This window comes from Myotis daubentonii, chromosome 1 (assembly GCF_963259705.1).
Source record: "Myotis daubentonii chromosome 1, mMyoDau2.1, whole genome shotgun sequence".
Lineage (NCBI taxonomy): Eukaryota > Metazoa > Chordata > Mammalia > Chiroptera > Vespertilionidae > Myotis > Myotis daubentonii.
This window is the reverse complement of record NC_081840.1, coordinates 73,389,832-73,414,934: the sequence shown is the minus strand read 5'-3', so window position 1 is coordinate 73,414,934 and position 25,103 is coordinate 73,389,832. Positions and strand designations below refer to the sequence as shown.

Below are 25,103 nucleotides of genomic sequence, written 5' to 3'. Positions count from 1 at the left end.
CCCAAAGGAAATGGTCAGTACATATATCAAGTTATTTGGGATTTTTTTTTCTTAGAAATACTGTAAATAATCTATCGGGATTTTCTTATACCAAAGAGGGGCTTTCTTACCACAAAGTAGGTCTTTCAGATGGTAAATTAGATATTAATTAGATATTATGTTATCAAAAGGTCAGTTCAATAATAAAATGAGTTATTTACATACATTTTCATAAGTATCAGCTTCTCAGAGAAACATTAAAATCATTGTATCATAGGGGGTGAAGGCATGAGTGGGGGAATGGGGGGCAATGGGGGGTTAAGGACACATGTAATACCTTAATCAATAAAGAAAAAAATCCATTGTATCAACATAAAATCCTAAAATCATAGCGTAACGCAAGAAAGAACTGTAAGGAGGGGGAGGGGGGCGAGAGAAGGGACATATGTTTAATGGCAATTTGGTCTATGAAAAAACACATTAAAAGCCTTAGTTTGGAGCCCTCTCATTACTATTTGATTTTTGAAAACAATGTCTGGTTCTTTGAAGAGAGAAATTCTGTCAGTGCTATAGAATGCATCCCATTGCTGGGGTCCAACCCCAGCAGGTCCAGGGGTCCCCAAAGGTGTGGACGGAGTCGGCGAAGAAGGAATGACACGGAGACAGCGTTCAGTTGATCAGCAGCCTTGCCAGGATCTCTAGCCAGGATCTCCAGCCAAGTTCTGGTCTGGATCTCCAGCCAGGTTCTGTGGCCATGTTCCCTCGCTAGGTTCTCCAGCCAGGTTCTGTCTGAGATCTCCAGCCAGGTTTGGTCACCAGGTTCTAGTCAGGCTCTCCTGCCAATCTCCGCAGTCAGGTTCAGTCCAGGATCCCCTGCCATGCTCTCTCGCCAGGCTCCGCCTCCAGGCTCCCAGGCCAGTCCCTCTCCAGGATCCTCCGGCATGCTCTCTCCAGCGAAGTTCTTCTGTCTCTAGAGGACGTTCTGTGTAGGTTCTGTGCCTAGGCTCTGTCTCTCTTGGTCCTGTCTTCCAAGCCCTGTGTCCTTAGTTCTGTGTTCTGAGTTCTGTCCTAAGTTCTGTTTGTTGTTGTTTTGTTGCATCTGTATTTATACCAGTTGATTCTAATCCTGTCAATTTCTATTACAAAGGTTAGGGCGTTTCTTATCTCCATTCCAGGGAGTAAAGATTATGTAGCTTAAGCATGATTGTTTGCAGTTAAATTGATTAACTACCCGCCTGGCACTTAGTTAAGGAGTTTCATCCCCTCCCTAACTTCAGGGGAAAATCCCTACCTGGGGATTCAACCTTTCTCGGAGAGGTGACCTTGGTTAAAACACAGCGCCAAGAAGGTGAGCAAACATATTAAGAACCGTATGCCATATATGCCAGGTCCCTTGAAACAGCAAGGATGGACCGGCTCCCGGCATCCCATATTCTTCCACAAGACAATTTTCAGGAGATTCATGTCTCAAACAAAATTTGAACTTATATTGTCATCACTTAGTGCTTCAGGGTTGCTGTCCATCCTCTTTGTCCACACCAAGGCAGAAAGAAAACGGACACATGGATTCATTCTACCTAAAAGGATGGGAGCCAGGGTCTCAGGAATAATGGCTAATACAAACAGGCTGGCATTTCCACAGCTAACGTGATAGCTTATGGTCATGGTCTGCCCAGGGGGGAGAGGGGGTGACACTTTTCCATTTTAACTTAGTACGCTGCAACCTTCACAGACAGGAGGATGTACTTCTGCATCTAAGAGATGTAGTCATTTAGAGATGGCAAAACCAAAGCCCAGAGGAGGGAAGAGCTTTGTCCACAGTCAAACTTCCAGGTGGTAGTGGTGGTGTGAGGACTAAACCCAAACCTCCTGACCCCAAGCGTTATCACCAGAACAGGCTGCCTCCCACGAGCAAATCTGTAAGGTGAACTCGAGCTCAGGGTAAATTTTAAAGAGTAGTTTTCAACATAAACCCCTAAGCTTTTACATGAAAGAGCAATTACACCAGGTAGATTTGGTTGTTATATTGTAAATACAAAGTATTCTTTATGGATGACCAGAAAATAGATTTTAAAAAAAGCAATAGATGCATCCAACATCAGAATGCTATTTTTTCTCCCTTTCCAAAGAAAAACAGGGGCAAGTCAAACAAGTTGAGAATTTAATACCGTGGTATACAGCTCTCACAGACTGGGCAGTTGGCAGGGGTAGGAACCCCAGGTTGAACAAACAACCTGCTGGGTGCTGGCCCTGGGGTGGGGAAGTCCTGATTGGGGTCACCAAGGAGATACTTGGAGAGCTGGACACAGTGGCTTTTTACCAACTACTGCAAAAGAAGTTCACACTTGAACACCTGATGGGGCTATGTTGGTGCATCCTGGTTACCCTGGTGTATGGGCAGAGTAGCAGTTTAACATGAGCTTCTTGGCAACGAAGAAGCTCATGGGATTTACATCATGAAACTTGCAGAAGTGACTGTACTTTTTCTGCAAAGGAAATTTTATATCCTATTCTAAAGGTATAATTGATGCCTACTGTTAGATTTGACTCAATGATTTCCCTCTTTTAAAAAATGTACTCTTTAAAAAATGTCAATGGGGATGAGGTTTATTTAGAATTATGTACATAGTTCCTCCATTAGTCTTGTTCTCTCCTCACACACATGCCAAAATAAATTCTCATTTTGCCTCTTTTCTGACAATTATGAAGGGAAGGCAAAAACCTCACATTAAGAGGCTAAATCTGGATGATGGGGGTATCCCCTCTCTTCTATAATATAGAAGTGACAGTGGGAGCTCAGGGCCCCAGAAATAGAGGTAGGGATCTGATTAGCCTTCTTGGTTCTGGATGACTACAAGATCTCTAAATGTGGGCACTGCTGGAGTTCAAACTTTAGACAAGGCTTCAGATTACTCTCATCAGCATCTATTTTGATTTGTTTATTACATAACAATGTCAGGGTAGATGCATCTTTAGCACATTCTTTTTTAATGATGTTATCACATTTTTGTGACTAAATTATCTATGATGATAAGATGGGTGAATGTCCTGAACTTGGCTATAAAGTTTCTCATGACCTGCTCTTTAAGGACCTTTACATGAATACAGCACAATGGAAGGTTATGCCAAACTGATTGTTTACAAGGTCACATGATGTCAGGAGACAGCCTCCTAGCTTCTCAGAAGGCATGGGCACCCCGTCCTTGGACATGACAAATGTGCTATACCATTTGTGCACATTTCTCTAGCAACTGTGCTGTGTGTAGTATTCCCACTCTAAAGACAGGGGCAAATGAAAGGAGCCTAAAGCTCCTTTTTAAGATTAATGGGACTTTCACATAAATAATTCAGGGAAGAAGCAAAGAGAGAGGAGCCAAATAAATAAATCAGAAATGAAAGAGGTGAAGTAACAACTGACCCCACAGTAATACAAAGGATTACGAGAAAATACTATGAAAAACTCTATTCTAACAAACTGGACAACCTAGACGAAATGGACATATTCTTAGAAAAATACAAACTCTGAAAACTCAATCAGGAATAATAATAAAAAAAGAAATAGCCTGATAACTACCAAAGAAATTGAAGCAGTAATCAAATATCTTCCAGCAAACAAAAACCCTGGCCTGGACGGCTTTACAGGGGAGTTCTACAAAATATTCAAAGAAGAACTAAAAGCTATCCTCCTCAGACTATTCGAGAGAAAGGAACACTTCCAAGTTCTTTCTATGAAGCCAGCATTACCCTAATTCCAAAACCAGATAAAGACACCACAAAGAAAGAGAATTACAGGCCAATATCCTTGATGAACATAGATGCTAAAATCCTCAACAAAATTCTAGCAAATAGGATCCAGCATTACATTAGAAAGATCATACACCATGACCAAGTGGGATTTATTCCAGGGATGCAAGGTTGGTACAATATCCACAAATCAATAAATGTGATACATCACATAAACAAATTGAGAGACAAAAGTCACATAATCATATCAATCGATGCAGAAAAAGCATCTGACAAAATCCAACACCCTTTCTTGATAAAAACTCTCAGCAAAGTGGGAATAGAGGGATCATACCTCAACATAATAAAAGCCTTGCATGATAAACCTACAGCCAACATCATACTCAAAGAGCCAAAACTAAAACCATTTCCCCTAAGAACAGGAACAAGACAGGGATGCACACTTTCACTACTCCTGTTCGAGGTAGTACTGGAAGTGCTAGTCATAGCAATCAGACAAGAAGAAGAAATAAAAGGCATCCAAATTGGAAAAGAAGTAGTTAAACTGTCACTATTCACAGATGACATGATATTGTACCTATAAAACCCCAAAGACTCCATCCAAAAACTACTAGAGTTAATAAATGAATTCGGCAATATAGCAGGATACAAGATTAACACCCAGAAATATATGGCTTTTTGATATACCAATAATGGACTCACAGAAAGAGAAACTAAAAAAGCAATCCCATTTACCATTGCTCCAAAAAAAATTAAGATACCTAGGAATAAACTTATCCAAGGAGGTAAAAGACCTGTACTCAAAAAACTACAGGACATTAAAAAAAGAGATAGAGGAAGACATAAACAAATGGAAGAACATACCATGTTCATGCTGGTAGAATCAACATCATTAAAATGTTCAAACTACCCAAAGCAATTTATAGATTCAATGCAATCCCCATTAAAATACCAAGGGCATATTTTACAGACCTAGAAAAAGCTCTCCAAAAATTCAACTGGAATAAAAAAAAAAGACCCCAAATAGCCCACAGCAATCCTGAGAAAGAACAAAGTTGGAGGGATCACAATACCAGATATTAAGCTATATTACAAAGCCAAAGTTCTCAAAACTGCCTGGTACTGGCACAAGAACAGACGTATAGACCAATGGAACAGAAGAAAGAACCCAGAAATTGACCCAAGCCATTATGCTCAATTAATATTTGACAAAGGAGGCAGGAGCATACAATGGAGTCAAGACTGTCTCTTCAATAAATGGTGCTGGGAAATTTGGTCAGATACATGCAAAAAAATGAAACTAGATCATCAACTTACACCATAAACAAAAATAAACTCAAAATGGTTTAAGGACTTAAATGTAAGACAGGAAACCATAAAAATCTTAGAAGACTCCATAGGCAGCAAAATATCAGACATATGTCATAGCAATATCTTTACTGATACAGCTCTGAGAGCAATGGAAACTAAGGAGAAAATAAACAAATGGGACTAATCCAAATAAAAAGCTCTGCACAGCAAAAGAAACCATCAACAAAACAAGAAAGCCCACTGCATCAGAGAACATATTTGCCAATGCTATCTCAAATAAGGGTTTAATCTTCAAAATTTACAGGTAACTCATACAACTTAACAAAAGGAAGATAAACAATCCAATAAAAAAATGGGCAAAGGACCTAAATAGACACTTTTCAAAAGAGGACATACAGAAGGCTGAGAGACATATGAAAACATGCTCAAAGTCACTAATCATCAGAAAGATGCAAATCAAAACAACAATGAGGTACCATTTCACACCTGTCTGAATGGCTATCATCAACAAATCAACAAACCACAAGTGCTGGCGAGGATGCTAAGAAAAAGGAACACTTGTGCACTGCTGGTGGGAATGCAGACTGGTGCAGCCACTGTGGAAGATAGTATGGAGTTTCCTGAAAAAGTTAAAAATACAACTCCCATTTGACCCAGTAATCCCACTTCTAGGACTATATCCGAAGAAACCAGAAACACCAATCAGAAAGGATATATGCACCCCTATGTTCATAGCAGCACAATTTACAATAGCTAAGATTTGGAAACAGTCTAAGTGCCAATCAGCAGATGAGTGGATTAGAAAACTGTGGTACATCTACACAATGGAATACTACACTGCTATAAAAAAGAAGGAACGTTTACCATTTGAAACAGCATGGATGGAACTGGAGAGCATTATGCTAAGCGAAATAAGCCAGTTGGAGAAAGGTAACTATCATATGATCTCACTCATACGTGGGATATAATGAACGACATAAACTGATGAACAAAAATAGATCCAGAGACAAGGTTACACTGAACAGACCATCCAACCTTAGAGAGAAGGCAGGTGAGGTGGGGAGGGGGTTAAATATCAACCAAAGGACTTGTATGCATATTAGAATAACCAATGGACACAGACACTGGGGCGGTGGGGGCTTGTCCTGGGGAGTGGGAGTGGCAGGGGGGTGTCAATTGGGGAGGAAGGAGGCATATGTAATACTTTAAACAATAATGAAAAAGAAAACACAAAGACACAAACAGCAAAAGCAGTTTCATTTGACGCATAAATATCAGCGTAGAAAAATAAATAAATAAATAAATAAATAAATAAATAAATAAATAAATCGGGGAATTAAAGAACCACCTGTCAGTGAGCATATCTGTGAGAAAGGTACCTGCAGAAATAACATCTTCCCAGATCACATTTCCCAATCAAGGTGTATTAACACTCTAGATACTTGAGCATTTTAAGTCAACCATGACCTTATGTGTTCATGATGTTATGTGGTCTTATGTGTTGTATAAACTATAATATAAATGTGGCAGCCATAACATTAATTATAATTATTTTTACAGGCATATTTCATGTCCTTTTTTGTTTAATGGTAAAAGTCTTCCAGTGATTAAGTCAACTTTTAGAGACAACCAGAGCCCTTATCAGAAGGAGTGCAGCTGGTAATTTTGTTAATCAAGGCCTTTCTTTTTCAGAAGCATTCATGTCAAAACCCATTTGTAGTTACATAGCGTTAGATGTAACATCCACCTGGTCACATAGCATGGAACTCTCCTTCCTTTGAATATGCATATATCTGAATGGTCTGTGACAGGTGGACGTGGACTAGAAAGGAAAAGGGGAACCAATATTCATTTCCACCACTTTTACGCACTTAGTTAATTCTCACTCAATCCTAAGAGGTAGGTTGCGTTTTAAAGACATGGAAACAAGGTACAGAAAGGAGAAATAATTTGCCAAAGAGGTCACCTGGACTGGAAACACATCTGCCTAACTCTGAAGAATGACCTTTGCTTGCTACAAATGCTGCTTGCTCTATATTCAAGGTTTTTTTCTATAGGATGATGGGAACGAGGACTCAGAGGGAGATGGTGACATCTTCCCTGGCCCCATGTCCTGCTGAAGGTGACTGGGTATTTCACATACTGTCCGGCCAATCAATCACAAATGTGAAAATACTTTAATGTTTGCAAGCAAAGATTATATTTCAAACGCCAGACATTTAGCCCAGCCAATGTGGCTCAGTGGTTGAGCGTCAACCTATGAACCAGGAGATCATGGTTCAATTCCAAGTCAGGACACATGCTCAGATTGTGGGCTTGATCCCTGTTGGAGGGTATGCAGGAGGCAGCTGATCAATGATTCTCATCACTGATGTTTCTCTCCCTTCCTCTGAAATCAATAAAAATATATTTTAAAAAAACTCCAGACATTCAATTGGCCACAGTGCCAAATATCTATTTGTTGGCGATTTTTCCCAGAATAAGAGCAGATAAAATATAATCAGAGGTAAAGAGACCCAAGGGTGAGCTTAACTAGGGTGGATTCTGAAGCGCACCCAACGCTCTCTGCCCCCAGTTCCTCCTCATCACTTATTCTCCTTTTGAACATAAAGCTGTGTCCCCTGTGCTGTTGGCTGCAGCTAAGGACATTTCAATAATAAACTCTTGTTGTTAAGTAGAGCTGGACATCTTTGTTTTCTTTGTTAGCAAGAGGAATTCCTGCAAAATTGTAAATCTCTGCAAAAGGACTTCTGTACACTCATCACGTGAATAAATAAACAACTGAAGTCATTTTAAACTTGTTCAGCTGCTGCACAGCAGTGAACAGACATACCATGCAAGGACCAATGGCTGCAAGGAAAAACCCACACTCATTAAAGCATCCCCTTTGGTGGCAGCCATGATCATTAGTGAACATAATATCTATTTAAATGCAATAGGTACCTATTTCCAAACAGAAGGGACTGGCATACAAAGGAGGTGTCATACCATTTAAACACCCCTAGGCTCTTCAGAGAATCATTATGGTCTGTCATGTTAACTCATTTCCTTCTTTATTTTTCCTCTTTTTCTTTTCCTTCCCTGCTGAATATTATCATCTAAAATCAAATTAATTTCTAATAGTAAATGTGCACAGCAATCATTTCAGAAAAGGAAAACAATCATACTCAAGAGGTTATATACAAATATCATTTCTCATAATAAAGATAGAGAGCCCGGATGGAATTTTGAGAGAGTTCCAAGAGGTTTGGAGTTACTGAATCTGCTGTTTAAGTAACTAATTAGTGGAGCCGCCAATAAATAATAAAATCTTAATAGTTTAAAAAGAGTGTCCTGTCCCACCTTACTCCAGCTCTCTTTTCCTTTCCTGCTAGCTCTAAGATCTCTAGTTAATAATAATATAATGTGTCAAGATGGAAAATAACTGTTAGATATATATATTTTTTGTAAAATAGCACAAAAAGGCAATAAGACACATTATCCAATGACTATTTAATAATAAAAATGTCATGAATTGTTTATTTTGGACTTGAGTCTTCAAAGAGAATAAATCCCCCAATAAGATTTAATGTATTGGTTTTTGCATAGTATATATTAAAGATGGGCCCTGAAATATATAGCTATATTGAATAAACTTCTGCTATAACATGGCTAGTAATTAAGGGAGGTCTCATTCATATGTTCCAAAACTAAGTATTCAATCTTATTAAGTTGGTCTTTGCCTTCTATTTGGAAAATAAATTATTATTTATTCTTTTTTAAGACAAATTAATTAAGGCTATTATTTAAGTTCTTGGCAACAAAGAAGAACAAGGCTTACAACCAGAACTCTTTAATTTACTTTGTCATCTACAGGACTCCCTGAATCACTCACACTAAATGATAAAGAAAACAAAGTCCTTTGAAATGCAGCTTTTGAACAAAACAGAGTGCCCAAGAGACAATTCTCCAGTTAATATAGCTTTTATCTTCCCACTTTCTATCCTAGAGCCATAAGTAGGCAGGGTCTAGCTGATCTTGGTTGGCAGTGAAAGTGATTATATTCCAAACCAACCAGGCTGACCTCACCAGAGAATACTGTAAATGATGAGTTATTAGTCTTGGAAAAAACAGTTCACAATGAAAAATAAATTTGTTCCATTAAACTGGAAATGTTTGAGAGTGTGTGCCAATGGAGGAAAGCATGGGGTACTGAGGTCAATGCAAGGAGAAAGTGAACATAGACATCAGTGAACATCAAAAGCACACAAAAAAATTCACCTGTGTTCATGCTCTAAGGAAGAAAACAAAGCTGTTTTCTGGTGGCTGATGAAAGCATTTTATTCTAAACCAAAACAGTGAAGATTGATAAACATTAGTGTTAAGGTCCCTAGAAAACTAATTAAATATTCTAATTTTATAGATGAGAACACACTGGTCTCAAGAGATTAGAAGACTTGTGTGAGATCATTTTAGGGGCTGGAAGATGGCCTAAATGTAAATATTATTTCTCTTGAGCCAGTCATTGTCTCTTATACCATAAATGAGATACTTCTTTATTATGCAGAAGTTCATTAGAGTCAAGTAAAAATAATCCGTGCTAGGTATAGAAATAGTTCTTACCTACGTGCATTTACTCTCCAGTACAGGATGCAGAAAATTAGACTTGCAATTATGGTAGAGAATGATAAGAACTATTTACTGACTTTTGCTCAAGCAAGGCACCCATCCTAGAATTGCAGGGTCAGCAAAGTCTTCTCAGTAGATCTAATACCTAAACTGGCTCCTTTAAGGAGAAGTAGAGATGACCTACAGGAAGAGAGGAGTAAGAAGCTGTTCTAAATGAAGGGACTTGCTGACACACATGAGCACAGGCAAACAGAACTGTCATATTTGAGGAAGTGAAAGGATTTCAGTGTGGTTGGAACACCAAGTGCCTGGGGGGATGTGGTGAGAGATGGGGCAGAAGATGGGGTGCCAAATCCTGGAGGCCTTTTTGTCTACTTAGGAACTTGGAATATTTCTCAAGATAATGAATGACAGAGGATTTTACAACAGGGTGGTAGTCCAGCCGGCATGGCTTAGTGGCTGATTGTCGACCTATGAACCAGGACATCACCGTTCCATTCCTGGTCAGGGCACATACTGGTATTGCGGGCTTGATCCCCAGTGGGGGGGCATGCAGGAGGCAGCCAATCAATGATTCTCTCTCATCATTGATGTTTCTATCTCTCTCTCCCTTCCTCTCTGAAATTAATAAGATATATTTTAAAAAATAAAACAGGGAGGTATAATGATTATATCTGCACTTTAGAAAGAACACTATGAACAGCTGAGTGGGAAAAATGGTGGTGGTGAGGGGTAAGTATAAAAGGAACAAAAGCAGTATAACAGAACAAAAGAAGGAATAATGCAGTATATAAGGGAGGTAGAAAGAGGTGTTTGCTTTTGAAATATTCAGGCCACATAATTAAAATAATTGATGACAAATGTATATAAATAGATGTGGGTTGTTAAGGAAAGAAAGGGTAAAAATTATTCTGAAGTCTCTGGCCAATGACCTTCTGACACAGGAGATATGACACATCATCCCTAAGTTTAATACTTGGGAGCATTTTACTGACCCAAGTAAGAGAACCTCAAGACAGCTCTGTGTTTGCTCATCATGAGTGAACTGGGGAGTTCTGGGCACATGTCAAAGATTCTGAATTCCAAGGAAATCTTTTCCAAACTGCTGTAACCTGGTGAGCTCTACTGGGGCAGTCATAACTCTGCAAGAAAAAAGAACCTGTTTAATAGGCACCCTCCATCTCAAGGCCCTCTGAGCCTCTCACATTTTCTGGTGGGTTATGGAATAGGGAAGGGGAGTAGGTTCAATATCCGATGCCCTGCTCAGGCAGCATCAATGGTGGTCTCTTCTATTTATTGGTGGAAATTTTTTAATCAAAAGGAAAGAAGATTAGGATTGCTAAATAAGAGGAATTAAACTCAGGGAGAAAGATTTATTGTCTCCATATGAATCATCTCAAGGACCCTAAGGTTTTCCAGTTCAAAGCTCAAGGAACAAAATGATATATGCATTTTGGGCTATGGTGTGTCCCAATCCCCACCTAGGACATAATTTAGGTACTCACCCCTTCACCACCATTTTCACCTGTGTTGGCAAGCATTTCCTGCAGGGCTCTCACCGAGAGGGACTGCTCCAGCACAAAATTGCAGACACAGAGATCTGGAGGAACATACTGTGGAAATAAAACCAGAATGAGGATACCTGCTCATATCAGTTAGGGGTCAGTCATGTAAAAACACGACAAGGACAAAAGCCTATGCATCAAAGTGACAGTTGGATGAACGGATGAGTAGAAATATAAAAGGTGGATTCTCTTGTTCACGTTAAGATGGGTTTCATGCTGGATTCTAAAAGATGAGAAAAATAAAATCCCCCAGTGTCAAGGGAACAGTGACCAAGATGTCAGGATCAATTTAACTGAGGACTGGAGGCATACAAGGGGGAGAACACACATAAAACCTCAGGGAAGAAGGGACAGGAAGGATAGGCTGAGCTACACCGATGTCTTGGAGGGACCAAAGGGAGAAAGCCACTAGGATCTCATCACCAAAATTTATTAAGATGTTGATGGACAGACTAGAATGTGGCTCTAGACAATGATAACCAGATTAGGAAATTCATTTACTTAAAAAACACACCTTGATACCACAATGTAAAAAGAAGCAATAAAGGGAAATAAGAGTTACATAAATATATTTTGGACTAAGAAATGTCCAAAATTATAAGAATTGATGACCTCTGTAACAATCATTCTAATTTATTATGTGCTCAGGTAGTGTTATGATATTTTTATATGTTCTGGATCATTTACTTAACAACAGTTAAAGAGAGCCTTCTTTGCATCCTGACTAGTAATGTCTAATGCTCATTGAGTGCTTTCTCTGTCAGGCACTAAGTGCTCTGCATATATTACCTCACTTAAACCTCACAACTTCCCTTTAAGGTAGAGATGATTGATATTCCAGTTTCTTGCCCAGGAAACTAAAGGACAGAGAAGTTAGATCATCTGTCCAAGGTAAGGGCTTTTATTTGGCTGAGGTAGATTTAAATACAGGCAGTCTATCTCCAAAGTCCTGACACTTAACTCTATGCTGTGTCTGCCACTGATGAAAATAGTAAGATATTTTTCACAACTAGAATACTTTCAATCAGCACATCTTTAAGTATGACATTTATGTAAAAGACAGTGGTTGGTATTGAGAAAGATAAAAAGACACACAAAACAAATCATTGCTCTTCAGGAGTTTACAATCCAGTTTCCCACAATTTCTCTGGTAATATGGTTTATAATCAGCTTGCATACCAAGCCTTTGTTTCCTAAGTGATATTGGCAGAACTCTGACACCATGAGAATAACAGGTATGAGGAACGAGGACCAGAAGTCACCAGCAGCTGTGTCTGAGACAGGTAGAGCTGTTTCCATGGAGCTCCAATTTCAAAAGTTGAAACCAGCACAGAGAACCTCTCTGACATCAACATTTTCATTTTTAAAATACAGATCATAGAATTGGCAATCTGTAAGTACCTCTTTAATTTCCAAGTGTTTATACATTCTTTATCCCCCTCCCCAACATCAATGCCCTACTTGCTGGTCCTGCCTACTAGTCCTCTTTATCAAACTGTTAAGACACCTTGCCCCGAAGCCAAGAATGGATAATCCTATCCCAAAGACCATTGGTCCATGGGTGACATACATTTTTAAGTACTTTTCTACTTCAATAACTTTCCTGCTCAGGGTCTCAACTGTCAGAAATTATAAAAACCCAGTCCTCCTAGAATTTTGGTATTACAGGAAACTGCCCAGTTCTCTTTATGAAAGTGATGTAACTTAGGAGAAATTGTAACACCAGCAGGCAAACACATTTATTACTCACATTTCCTGCTTTGTTTTCAAAGTCTGTTCTTGCTATAGGTAATTAACTCATTTGTATGGGACTTGAGCAAGCAGACAGCAGGTGATGCAGGGCAGAGCTTCACGTCCAGAAGTGTTTTTAGAGCACATATAGCATCATTACAAGAAGCATACAATAATGGGATAAGGCATTGCTCTGAAGACCTTATGCCATAAACATATCATCCAACTCTTTCAAAATATGATGCCATCCCAGATGATTTTACGGAGGCCTTTTCCACCGCTTCTTAGTCTACTGCATTTCATGTAACCAGAATAGGAAGCCAAAAAAGCCCGGTTTGAGTGTCTCCTCTTCCTCCTCCACTTCACTGGAGCATGTGATTTGGAGATTTCCTAGTCAGGAATGTTTACAGTTATGGTTAGTACTTCACCGGATGCTCTTTGACTAATTGAATGATCTCAACCTTCATGCTCACTTTTACAAGAACCCTGTTCAGTCCATCTCTTTAAGATAGAAAAATTTCATAGTTGCAAGTGCTCGAGATTCTGCCTTCACATGAGATTGTGCAATTCTAAATCAGCTGTTTTTCCTCCCTGTGCTTATTTGCTTGGACAGAAGAGAGGAGCTCTCCCCCAACACTGCCCTCACCCATCCAGATGGGGGACCACTGACAACATGGACACTAGGCATGCTCCAATCATATTCTTCTTTTCCTCCCAGATATTAAACGGCCCAAGGTGGTCATGATTTAATTACTGGCAATGAACATTAAACCAGGTCACAGTGAGCATGGGGAGGAAGCATTTTATTTGGGAGCACTCGATCTGCCACTGGTTTATAGAGTTTCCTTACAGGTTAATTTTTCTACCTCTAGAGTGTGCTCCCTGCCTGGACTCTACACTCGGGGATAAGGTCACATCACTCCAATGGCATGCACGTGGGCAGTTGCAAAGGCAGGAACAGGGCAACAGGAATATCTGGAGAAAAACAAAATGCCATTAGCAACTTCTTCATGACATGAATGCAGAGCACAGAGCCATCTGACCTGCTACTCCAGCTGCCATCCTTAATTAAACTCCACACCAACCTGAGCTTTCCTTCTACACATTGCCCAAGAATGAGCAAAGGCCACTGGTCCAGCAAAGCTAATTTGTTTACAGTGTGAGAGTCCCCCAGGAGGCCAGCTCATTGTCTCTGTGCTCTGAAGCCTGTGCCTCAGTCACTCTGTCTGGCAGGCATGGGGCATGTGTTTGATGATTCTTAGCACGGAGAGAAGAGTTCTCTTGACATCTGTTCTGAAATAGCTCCTCATCACTCTCCCCAGTCCCGTCCTTAGACTACAGAAGCTCTATGTTTCCAAATGTCCTACAGAAAACCTTGAAAAGCCAGGGCCCTGGGTAAGCCAGGAAGTAGGTATTCATTTAGCCCCACTATATAAAAAAATAATGAAAAAGAAGGCCTATGGACTCTTCATGTCCCATAAATTTATGTAACATCTTCCTCATTGCAATAAAAGTATTTTTTCTGGGACTTACTAGATGTAAATGGTGGGAATCTGATACACCTCTTACTAGATTCATTTAGCATTTTTCTACCTTGCATCCCACAATAAGCATTCAGTACTGTATTCAGACAAGCCTTCAGGGAAATGAAGAGGTGAGTTAATTATAAGAAGGGGGATTGACATTCCTCTATTACACTGTTAACCACAGTATGTTTTGGCTTATACAATTCTTTATGCACTGAAGTCTGTTTCACTAGATTGTGGGTATCTTGAAAAATGTATGTCTTATTCTACTTTTGGTATCCCCAATACATAGACCAGTAAGTGCTCAATTCAAGTGTTTTTGAACTGACTCTCTGGGTCCCAGAAGACTACCCAATATGTGGCTGTGGTTGCAGATGAATTGCACTGGGCATCCACCTGCCCAGCTGAGTCCCTTCTCAAGTCTCCTGATTATTGTTCAAGAGAGCCTTCTTCTTTCATTATCATGGGACTGACTACTCCTTCTTCTCTGTTAATCAATCTGGCTCTCACTCAAACATGCCTAAATAATACACCCTGTAAGTGCATCAATAAATTTGAATTAAAAGCAATAAGTGGCATATTGGTTAAGAGTGAATACTCTAGTGTAGTACTATCCGAGGTCCTATTTCTGTTCAACCACTTATTAGCTGAATGATGTTAGGCAGGTAACTTAATCTCTCTGTACATTAGTTTCCTTATGTGTAAAATAAAGATGTAATAGTACTTACTTCTAAGGATGAACTACATTTTTATATTTAAAGAGATTAAAATGGAGTCTGGTGCATAATAAGTACTTATAAATGTCAGATTTTATCCCACACAGAGAAGTAAAATCAAAACATCAATAACTCACTCAAATGGTCATTTATATAACCAACTAGAGGCCTGGTCCATGAATTCATACATGGGTGGGGTCCCTCAGCCTGTCCGATGATAGGGGCCGATTTGGGCCATCTTGCCCAGTCCCGATCAGGGCTGACTGGCCAGGGGGGAGGGACTGCAGGAGGTTGGCTGGCCACAGGAGGTTGGCTGTGAGAGCGCACTTACCAAAGGGGGCAGCTCCTGCATTGAGTGTCTTCCCCAGGTGGTCAGTGTGCATCATAGCTACTGGCTGGTTGTCCAGTCATCTGGTCATAAAGGTTGCTTAGGCTTTTATATATAGACTAGAGGCCCAATGCATGAAATTCGTGCAAGAGTAGGCCTTCCTTCCCCTGGCTGCCAGCACTGGCTTCCGTCTGGCACCTGGGACCCAGGCTTCCCTCCGGTACCCAGGACCCGGGCTTCCCTCGCAGCCCTGGCTTTGTCCAGAAGGTTGTCCGGAAGGACGTCCGGTCTAATTAGCACATTACAGTTTTATTATTATAGATATTTTTGAAGTTCTTATTTTGTGTAAGGATAGGCAAAACCTCTGCCCTTTAAGGCTGTGTGGTCTAGAGGAATGTTGGGAAAGCAAATGAACAATTTCCAAAGTATGATTCAAAATGTTCAGAGGTGAGAATGCATGTAAAGAAGCACACAGAGTTGAATGTGCCTGGGGTAGAAGAGGGGGAAGTGGGAGGAGGAGGTGGATGGGAAAGCAAGCAAAGGAAGATGAGAAGTTAGGCTGAAGAAAAGTAGGTGTAAGATTGAGAAGAGTCTTGAGTCCCCTTGTCAAGAGGTTTGAACTTTATCTTCAGAACAATGGAGCACAATTAAAGAAAGTAATGCAGGAAGTAATATAACCAAATTTGCATCTTTGAAAGATCATTGCAGGTCTAGTGTGAAGGGGGCTAGATCAAGGCAGAGAAACAGATTAGGAAATTGTTGCAATAAAATAGTTATGAAGTGACAATGGGATGCGTTAAAGTAACTGCAGTGGAGATGAAAATAAGGGAATGAATTTGAAATATCTTGAGAAGTTAGGTGTGATGAGACTTGGTGATTAATTGGATGTGGGAGATGATGAGAAAGGAGTGGAAGACCACCAGTGTTTCTATTGGATGGTACAGAGTGCAGAAAGATAGGATTCAGTGAGAACAAGCTACACCAAGTGTCCAAAAGACCACAGGGACAGTAATTACTCTTGGCAAATTGTCCACTGGAATCTCTCATTTGGGCCAACAGAATGATAATGGGAGGGTAGAGAAGTTGCTCTATGTATGGGTATTCCTACAGATGCCACTGAGGTAGGGTCATCTAGAAGGAGGGGAGGAGTTTGAGAAAATGACACATGTTCTCCACCAAAAAAGAATTCCTAGAGACCTAGCAAACAAAGTCACCCAATTAACCTCACTTTCCTTTCCCATGTCCATCAAGCAGTCAGCCAGCATTTAGAGAGCACAATAATATGCATTCGGGACTGTGCTAGCAGCCGTGGGGAACAAAAGAGAAAAGTAAGACATGTTTTCTATCCTTTAAGGAATTTTTAACATTCAAGAGACAGACCTACTATACATGAGACTTTATGAAACAATGCAAAAGAGTATATTCAATGTGAATTTGAGGGGTATGAATATGTCTTGTAGGACCCAGAGCCCTCTCAAAGATGTTGTGATTAGAAATGGCCAGCCCAGGCTGACTTTTGGCCCAAACAGGGTTTATGTAGGCAAGGAGTTCCTGGCATAAAGCAAGAACTCAAATTTTTGTTTAATAAATGAACAAGATGAAAGAGTTATTCTTTCTATTTTTTTGTGTGTGTATTCTTCTCTTTTGTTTAAAATTCCATTAGTTGAAGTAGCATTATTAAGTATGGGCTTTACACAACCTTTTCCCTACTTTCCTTTGCTTTTTCACCAAAAGAAAAAGTCAAGTATTGGAAGTATTATGAGTAGTAAAAGAGTGAGCAAAGGAAGGAGAAAGTAGTGGATAACTCCTGCTTACTAATTTTTGTACCTATACCTCCCACTTCAGTCCCAGGACTGAGCAGCTAGATGAATGCCATTGATATTGTGTCATACTTAAGGGCTGGTGGGTTTACACAAACTCAGCCCTACTACCATGGCAGCCTACAGAGTCTTACCTGCAAAGTGAAGTAACTTCTAATGTCAATCACATGAGGAGAAGAAGTGAGTATGAGAACAGAAGCCAGACCTAAGGAAGCAGAGCTGAGATAGCTGGGAGAAGTGAATCTCACATTCCTGGACCCACATTATGAAGAGACAACATAGCCCGTGGGGTGTTCTTGGGCAGATGTTACAAAAGCATCCAACCAGTGACAAGTCTGAAGGTAGAAAGCAAGGGACTCAGACAAGTCATTCTTTCCTCTGGGGTTCCATGTAAACAAGGACAGGAGCAGTGAGTATGTTAATTAAGAATCAGAAATTTTAATCCAGAATGTAGGAATACATTGGCCCTTCCATCTTTACCTTTCTTGTGTACTTCCATAGGGTTTAACAGAAACAATTTTTTGAAAGTTCTAGTCTGCTTCGGTTGGATTATATAAAGTGAGGAAAAATTCTTGGTCTATAAGTGAGCCAGAACATTAAAGAGAGCAAAGTATTCCCCTGTGGCCCACAAGATGGTAGTAGGCACAATCAAACAGCAGAACCACAAGACAGCAGCAAAACTCAAGGGACAAAGCTGGGGGGTCCTTGACAAACAGGACACCCCTATTCAAGAATAAGCCTTGAAACTTCAGAATTTTCTTAAGGAAGACTATCTCAATTGTACCCCTTCTCACTCTCTTCATGCCGCTTGAGACTGCCTAGTCTGAGAATAAATTCTTATGGCTCTAGATTTCAAATTGGATGTATAAAAGGAGACTGTTTCTCCAAGGGCAATGTGTCTGCTGGTAACAGGCAGAGCTGGTCTCAGTCTTCTACATGCCTTGTGTTTGCTCCATTTCACTGCACTGCCTCAAACAGGACTGATAATCATCTCCCTATGATGGCTCCATGCAGTCCCACTCAGAGATCACAGATGAGATGACTTTCCAAGCCCTTGGGGACAGAAAACCATTCTCTCTTCCAGAAAATGTTCCAGCTCAACCAGGCTCCCTTGGGTACAGTGTGATGTTGGCTAAGGACCACTGTCCATGGAATAGCCTCAGGATAGCCAGAGATGGCACGTGTAATTTGCATTTCAGGAGCTCTAAGCACTTTATAGACATTATGTCATCCACCTCCAGCAGACATGAGCTCATTTACAGACACCATATCTATTATTGATACTACATAATTATTTGTATTGTGTTTATACTTCAAAGCTAGAGCAAGTCATTAACCAAGCTAATACCCACATCCATCCCAGCCAGGTTTTATTTAAGCATTTAGGCAGTTCAGTGCTTATCAAACCTACCTTTGCCACTTCTGCTAACTTGTTGATAGTTTATAATAGTGAACTAGAGGCAAAGTGCACAAAATTCATGCATGGGTAGGGTCCCTAGGCCTGGCTGGCAGTCAGGGCCGATCTGTGGGGTGACTGGCAGGGTGATGGGGGCCCCTGCTTACACCAGCCTTGGCTGGTCTGGTGCCGCCAGCTTGCCGGCCCCGCCCCCCACTGCTGGTCGGGGCCTGCGGGCTGGGGGCAGCTCCTATGTTGAGTACCTCCCCCCTGGTGGTCACTGCGCATCATAGCGACTGGTCCTTCCACCGGTCATTCGGCAGTTTGGTCGATTTGCATATTAGGGTTTTATAGAGATAGATATTTAAATTGAAAGCTTCTGCAAGTCTCTGGATTTCTATGAAAACAGATAGCCTAACACATTGTGGACCAGTAGTTTTATTGCTAGTTTTATCCAGCGGCCAGGTAAATTTCTATTGAACGAGTACAAAAAACGTTTTACATAAATGTGAAAGGTACGCTTTAAAATTAAATACCCATTGCATTTTGAAGTTATTTATTACATATTCTTACAAGCTAATATATTTTTAAAGTATGATACTTTGTAAAACACTGTGTAATATGAAGTGAGAATTCTTGTGATCTGTCTGCAATGTGTTAGCAATCATTTTAGAGGTGGGTCAACTGAAATGCAAAGGTATTATGTAAAAGTTCTATGGGCAAGTGGAGAAACAAGAATAGAATCCATATAACACATTTTAAATGTCTCTATTTACCTATCTATATAATTGTACTAAGTATTATTCTAAGTGTTTATAAATATTATCTCATTTAACCCTTACCTCAGTCCTTGCAGGGAAGAGATTATAGCCACTTTACAGATGAGAAAACTGGGACTCAGAAAGGTTGAAACACTCTTCCACAGTCATATGCTATGGATAGCATTTAAATCCTGAATTTCAAACTCAACTCTTTTTGACTCATGATGTGTCAACATTCCTGAAGAGAAGGTTCCCATTCAGACACCAAGACTACAGAATTCTATTCCCACTGGGCTACGCCCTCTGAAAACTCTTATACTCTAATAAAAACTTAAAGAATTTATGTTAGGTTCTTGACTATTTCAGAAAGAGTTCTCTATTTTGGAATGACAACTGGGAATACAAAGACTACAGGCTGAAGTTAGTGGGACAGCCAGGGTGCCAGAACTTTATAAAAATCGAGATTTCTGGCAGGCAAGAGCATTGCCATCTTTTCATGCACTTCCAAAATCTGAGACTAACTTTCCATGTAAGCTTTCTCTTCCCAAAGACACCTCAACTCTGGGCATAATGGGACAGCTTTCATCCAAGGATATGCATGTATGCATTTAAATCGTGTCTATCCAGATTTTAAACATTTTGAAGGAAGAGATTTTGCCGATGTTATGAGCTGTTACCATAGAACAAGGTTGCAACACATAAAACTTTGCCTAGATTTTCTATCTTTTAAATATTTTTCTATGGTAAAGGGTAGAGTCTTTCTGAAAATACATACAGAAACTATTCAAAACAGTTGAGTTTCAATTTTTTGCTTGATTTTTCTAACAAAAGCCATTATATGTAGACTGTAAGGTACACAAAATTGAAACTTAACGGAAAACATTATTTTTGTGGACGAGAAGATGGAGATGTCAATATCTTTTTAAAAAATGAAGTAAAAAAGGTCCCTCCTTATGCCTGAGGAATCAAGCACGGGAATGTGATGCTTTCAGCATCGAGCAGTCTCTAGGTGGTTCTTCATTCGAGGGATGAGGGAGCTGCCCTGGGAGAACCTAAGCTGTGAAAAATCACTACAGCGCTGCAAGGAGACTTACTAAGCAGAATCACTCTCAGCCACGAGCAGAGTGATTACAGCATCTGATGCCATCCTGGCCTGAGGTTTCCTCCAAGACAAGAGCCAGTATTCAGAAGGAAAGTGATAAAAGTTGATTACATGCAAGGAAAAGGAAGAACATTATCAAGTTATAGAAAGGTGTTGATATTTTTAAAAATAAAAGATTTCTACTAGGAAATTAAATATTTACTTAAGAACACTTGTTGAAACATTTTCTATGCAAGGGAAGTAACACTACCACCTAGAAGCAGGAAATCCAAGTTGCAGGCCAATTTTCCCTTGACAAAAGTCTTGCCGAGAAATGCCAACCCCAAGTGATAAAGCACTGAAAACACAATCACTGCTTCTTTACCCCATCCCTCAAATGCCCAGGTACTGGCTGTTTAACTGACACTGATCGACAGAACCATTACATCTAGCCTCTTTTAGGGAGAATGTTTATTAATTCAAGTGACAGCAACATTTACAACATTGATTATCCTTATAATGATGCTCAGAGATTTCTCACTGGAGCTCACAGAAATATAAGCTTGCTCTGAAGGCATTGATGCAGAAACATGGTGGGTGGAAGGATCTCCTGGGTGAGGCTGCTAACATTCCAGAGCCTGGGGACCCTTCTCCAGTGGGTACTAAGAAGTACTCCAGGCCTAGCCAATGTGGCTCGTGGACAGAGTATTGACCTGTGGACTGAAGAGCCCTGGGTTTAATTCCAGTCAAGGGCACATGCCTCGGTTGCAGGTTCCCGGCCCTGGTCCGGGCATGAGGGAGGCAAATAATCGATGTGTCTCTCTCACATTGGTATTTCTCTCTGTCTCTCTTTGTCCCTTCCACTCTCTCTAAAAATCAATGGAAAAATATCCTCAGGTGAGGATTAACAAAAAACAAAAACAAGAAAAGAGTATTCCAGGTGTTCTCCCTGAGGCCTCTGACTTCTCTTTGAGAGATACTGTGGAGCACCTGTATCAAACAAGGAAAATCAAGTCCCTGGAGAGTAACTGATCCTTCCTCTAGGTCTTTTGTTAAAGGGTTCATCCAAATATAGGACTTTCTTTCAAATGAGTAACCCAATAATTTGAAATGCATGTGACTGTTGCTTTTATGATCTTGCCTCATATGGTCCCAACCAAAAATAACACCAAGGTGCCCTGGTCACCTCTATTCTGCCATGCATCAGTTATTCTGGCAAGTTAAGAAAAATGTTACCCAGGCCTGGCACAAATGAGCGCTGTGAGGTTCATGTTCTTTAAAATAAGGGGAGGCCAGAAAAATCAGACAAAATGCTGGGCGGCAGCTTGTCCGCCTGCCTGCTAGGGGAAGCATAACTGACAGGCAGGAGGGTTGATTTGGTTCTCGATTGAGCCAGGCTTTTCTCCCTGCCTGGCATGGTCAGCTTGCTAAATAACAAAGATGCCAAGGGCTGGACACTTGGAACACTTGCACCTGGAAAAACAAACTTACGGAGGGGCAGCAAATAACACAGTTGATGGGCAGAGAAAACTGAGACAATGACTCTTTATACGATCCTAAAAATACGGCCATAATGAAAACTCAGCTTAATGAGCAGCATAGGTAATGCACCAAAGTCTGTGGATGAGTAATGGGACCCTGAAGTCCCCAGTTTTCAATGGGAACTCCCCTGAGAAACCAGAGCTGTTACTCTGAAGAGTGTGCATATCAGACAAATAGCTGCGATCCGGAAAGAATAAAGGCACATGTCAGAAACGAGATGAAACCAGCGTGCATATTCCGCGTCCCATAGATAAGGGGTACAGCATCCGCTAGAGAAGAGCCCAGGGCCCAGGGCGATGGAGTTAGAAGCAGGTTTGATGGGCAGCAAATCAAGAGATGAGGTAAAAGCTGAGCGGAGCAGGCTGGTAGGAAAGCCTCATCTCAGCTTACCGTTTATACTTCAGACTTGAATTTGTTTGACTTTAGTTTTGGTGGAGCATGCACCTCCCACGTGTTTCTTTCTGTTTTGCTCACACTCTCCTCTCTTTGGACTGATGATGTGGTTGGTAAGGAATTCAGAAACCATGGTGAGGATTTTCCCTGTTACCCAGCTGCGGTATCCAGCAGCTGCAGGACGAGAGACTGTGTCTCTTGGCCTTTTCATTGCACAACAGGAAGGGAAGATGGAGGGAAGCATTATGAGGCACCCACGAGAGCTGAGAAAATGCCAACTTGGAACTGAAGGCTGACAGAGAGAAGGGAGACACTGGGTGCCCCAGGAAGTGCTGTCCCCCGAGGCGCAGCTGTCACCAGCATCACTTGTTTGGAAGAACCCCACTGTCCTGGGCCCTCCCTGACTGCATTGCCAGCTCCGTGGGACTCATGGACTCATGATCTGGAGTAGGCACACAGCTCAGAACAACAAAGGGTAAGACAGCAGCTTGGTTTCCAAATGGTTTAAATTTCCCCCTAATGCTTCCTTCCCACTCTCAGATAGAATCCAAATTATCATGTGGAAATGCAGTTTTATTTTTTGCCCCTGCATGGAATTTTTGCTTCAATAGAAATAAGCATATCACTATAAACTAAGTTCTGGATTAAAACATGTTTAGCAGGGATATATGAATAGATGTTCATTAAGTTTGCAGTTTTAAAAGTCTTTGTGGAAGTAAATAACAGTTATAAATATTTTTCTCCAATATGGAAAAAGCCCATCTATACCCCCATGTTAAACTAGACCCCACCCTCCAACTACCTCATAGTATCTGAGCGAAACTCCTAGCACTAGATGTTTACATTTGCAAGGATTAGTACTACATGCTCCCCTTTGGAAGCAGTCATGTATTTCTCATCACAGATATTTTTAAATATATTTTTATTGATTTCAGAGAGGAAGAGAGGGAGGGAGGGAGGGCAAGAGAGAGAGAGGGAGAGAGAGAAACATCAATGATGAGAAAGAATCATTATTGGTTGCCTTCTGCAAGCCCCCTACTGAGGAATAGAACTGGGCATATGCCTTGACCAGGAATTGAACCATGACCTCCTGGTTCATAGGTTGAAGCTCAACCACTGAGCAACATCAGCCAGGCTCATCACAGATATTTTAAAACATGCACCTAAAGCAGGGATTTAGTGCTGCCAGTCAGTAGCTACATGAATTAAAAACGTTCACTTAATAATAAGCACTGCTTCAGTGGATGGTAACAGAGGGAACTATCACCTCGTTAGGGTGCATCTTCTTTAATAGCATCACCCTTACCAGGAAGCATCCAAGTATGGAGGATGAGCAATCATCAAAATGCTTCAGTTTTGGTGGGTATCTGTTGAACCTCACTCTTTCCAAACCTTCCCCCGTTGAAGTCACTCAGGGCATGAGCCAGTTCTGATCAACACAAGAAAAGCATTAGGAGACTCAGTCTCTCCCTACTTGAACACAACCCATCCCTCAGCAGCTGGTGAAGCTGGCCAGGAAATACCATGTCAAATACTGCCTCTGCCCATCCATCCAAGGTCACCCAGTTGGGCCTGCACTTGAGTTCCTTTCCTCAGCTCCACTAAGAAACCCAGGTTACTGGGGGTCCCCATCCACAATGAGAGCGGATTGTGACCCTTCCTTTCTCTTCCCCTCCTGGATAATCAGGAGTTACCCCAGTACACAATGGCTAACTTGGTGCCATGAAAGAGAATGAACATACTGATAGAAACTAAGGAAGCAATGTCACATCTCAGAAAAGTAAGTCCTTGCTCATGGTGACCTTAGCAAAGTTTGTCAGACACTATGAAGATTAATGCTTCAAATTAGCCAGTTGCTCTCCAGTGCTATCTGTCCTTATGTTCTCAGTGAACAAGATGGAGATGAAAGCTGTGTTTGGCTTCCTATTAAACATCCACATTTTGGGAACGAAGCAAGTTCATTCATTACTGTAACAATTGAACACTTTCCATGGCAGGCTGCAGAGAAGTAAACGTGATGCTAATGAAATCAAGGTCCTAGCTTTGCTTCATTTTGTGATGAATTCAGCACACCTAAGCTGGCTGGCTATCTAGTACTTTGTCAATACTTAGTCAGACAAGGAAACAGGTGTACAAGGCTGATGACTACAAATTCAGCCCTGCCACAATTTCTGAAAGTGTGGTTTGAGGAACACCTCTCTATAAGAATCATTCAGGAGTTTGTTTCAAAAAAATAAAAGCAGATTTCTGGCCCTACCCCAGACAAGGATTCTCACTCAAGTTTAGGAACGGCTGCCCTTCTGGGCAAATTCTGTGCCAAACCCCCTGGTGCTGGCCAGGCTTATGATGTTTAAGGATAAAGCATTCGTGACATAACTTCCTTGGAAATTGGGTAGTGATCTGCAGCACTACTAAGTTTTCAACTTGAAACGTGATGGGAGGAAGTTGTGGACACTTTCTCATGAACATCAAAAATTTCTCATCTTTCTTGGCTGTATTTTTCACCAAAAAGTAATACTCTCTAGCTGTTTACTAGAGGTTTTGCTGAAGGATAATATTGGACCTCCTGCATTCACTCAGTCTCAGAGTTTGCATTAAATAT

The 25,103-nt window shown here is 40.8% G+C and overlaps 1 protein-coding gene across 1 annotated transcript in view; it reads right to left on the bottom strand.

Moving 5' to 3' along the window:
• The window catches only part of RYR3 (ryanodine receptor 3), a 546,057-nt gene that overhangs the window by 333,946 nt on the left and 187,008 nt on the right, over nt 1–25,103 (bottom strand). The window contains 1 exon segment of the mRNA XM_059705681.1: nt 11,148–11,255. Within this exon segment, the coding sequence (XP_059561664.1) occupies nt 11,148–11,255 (108 nt within the window).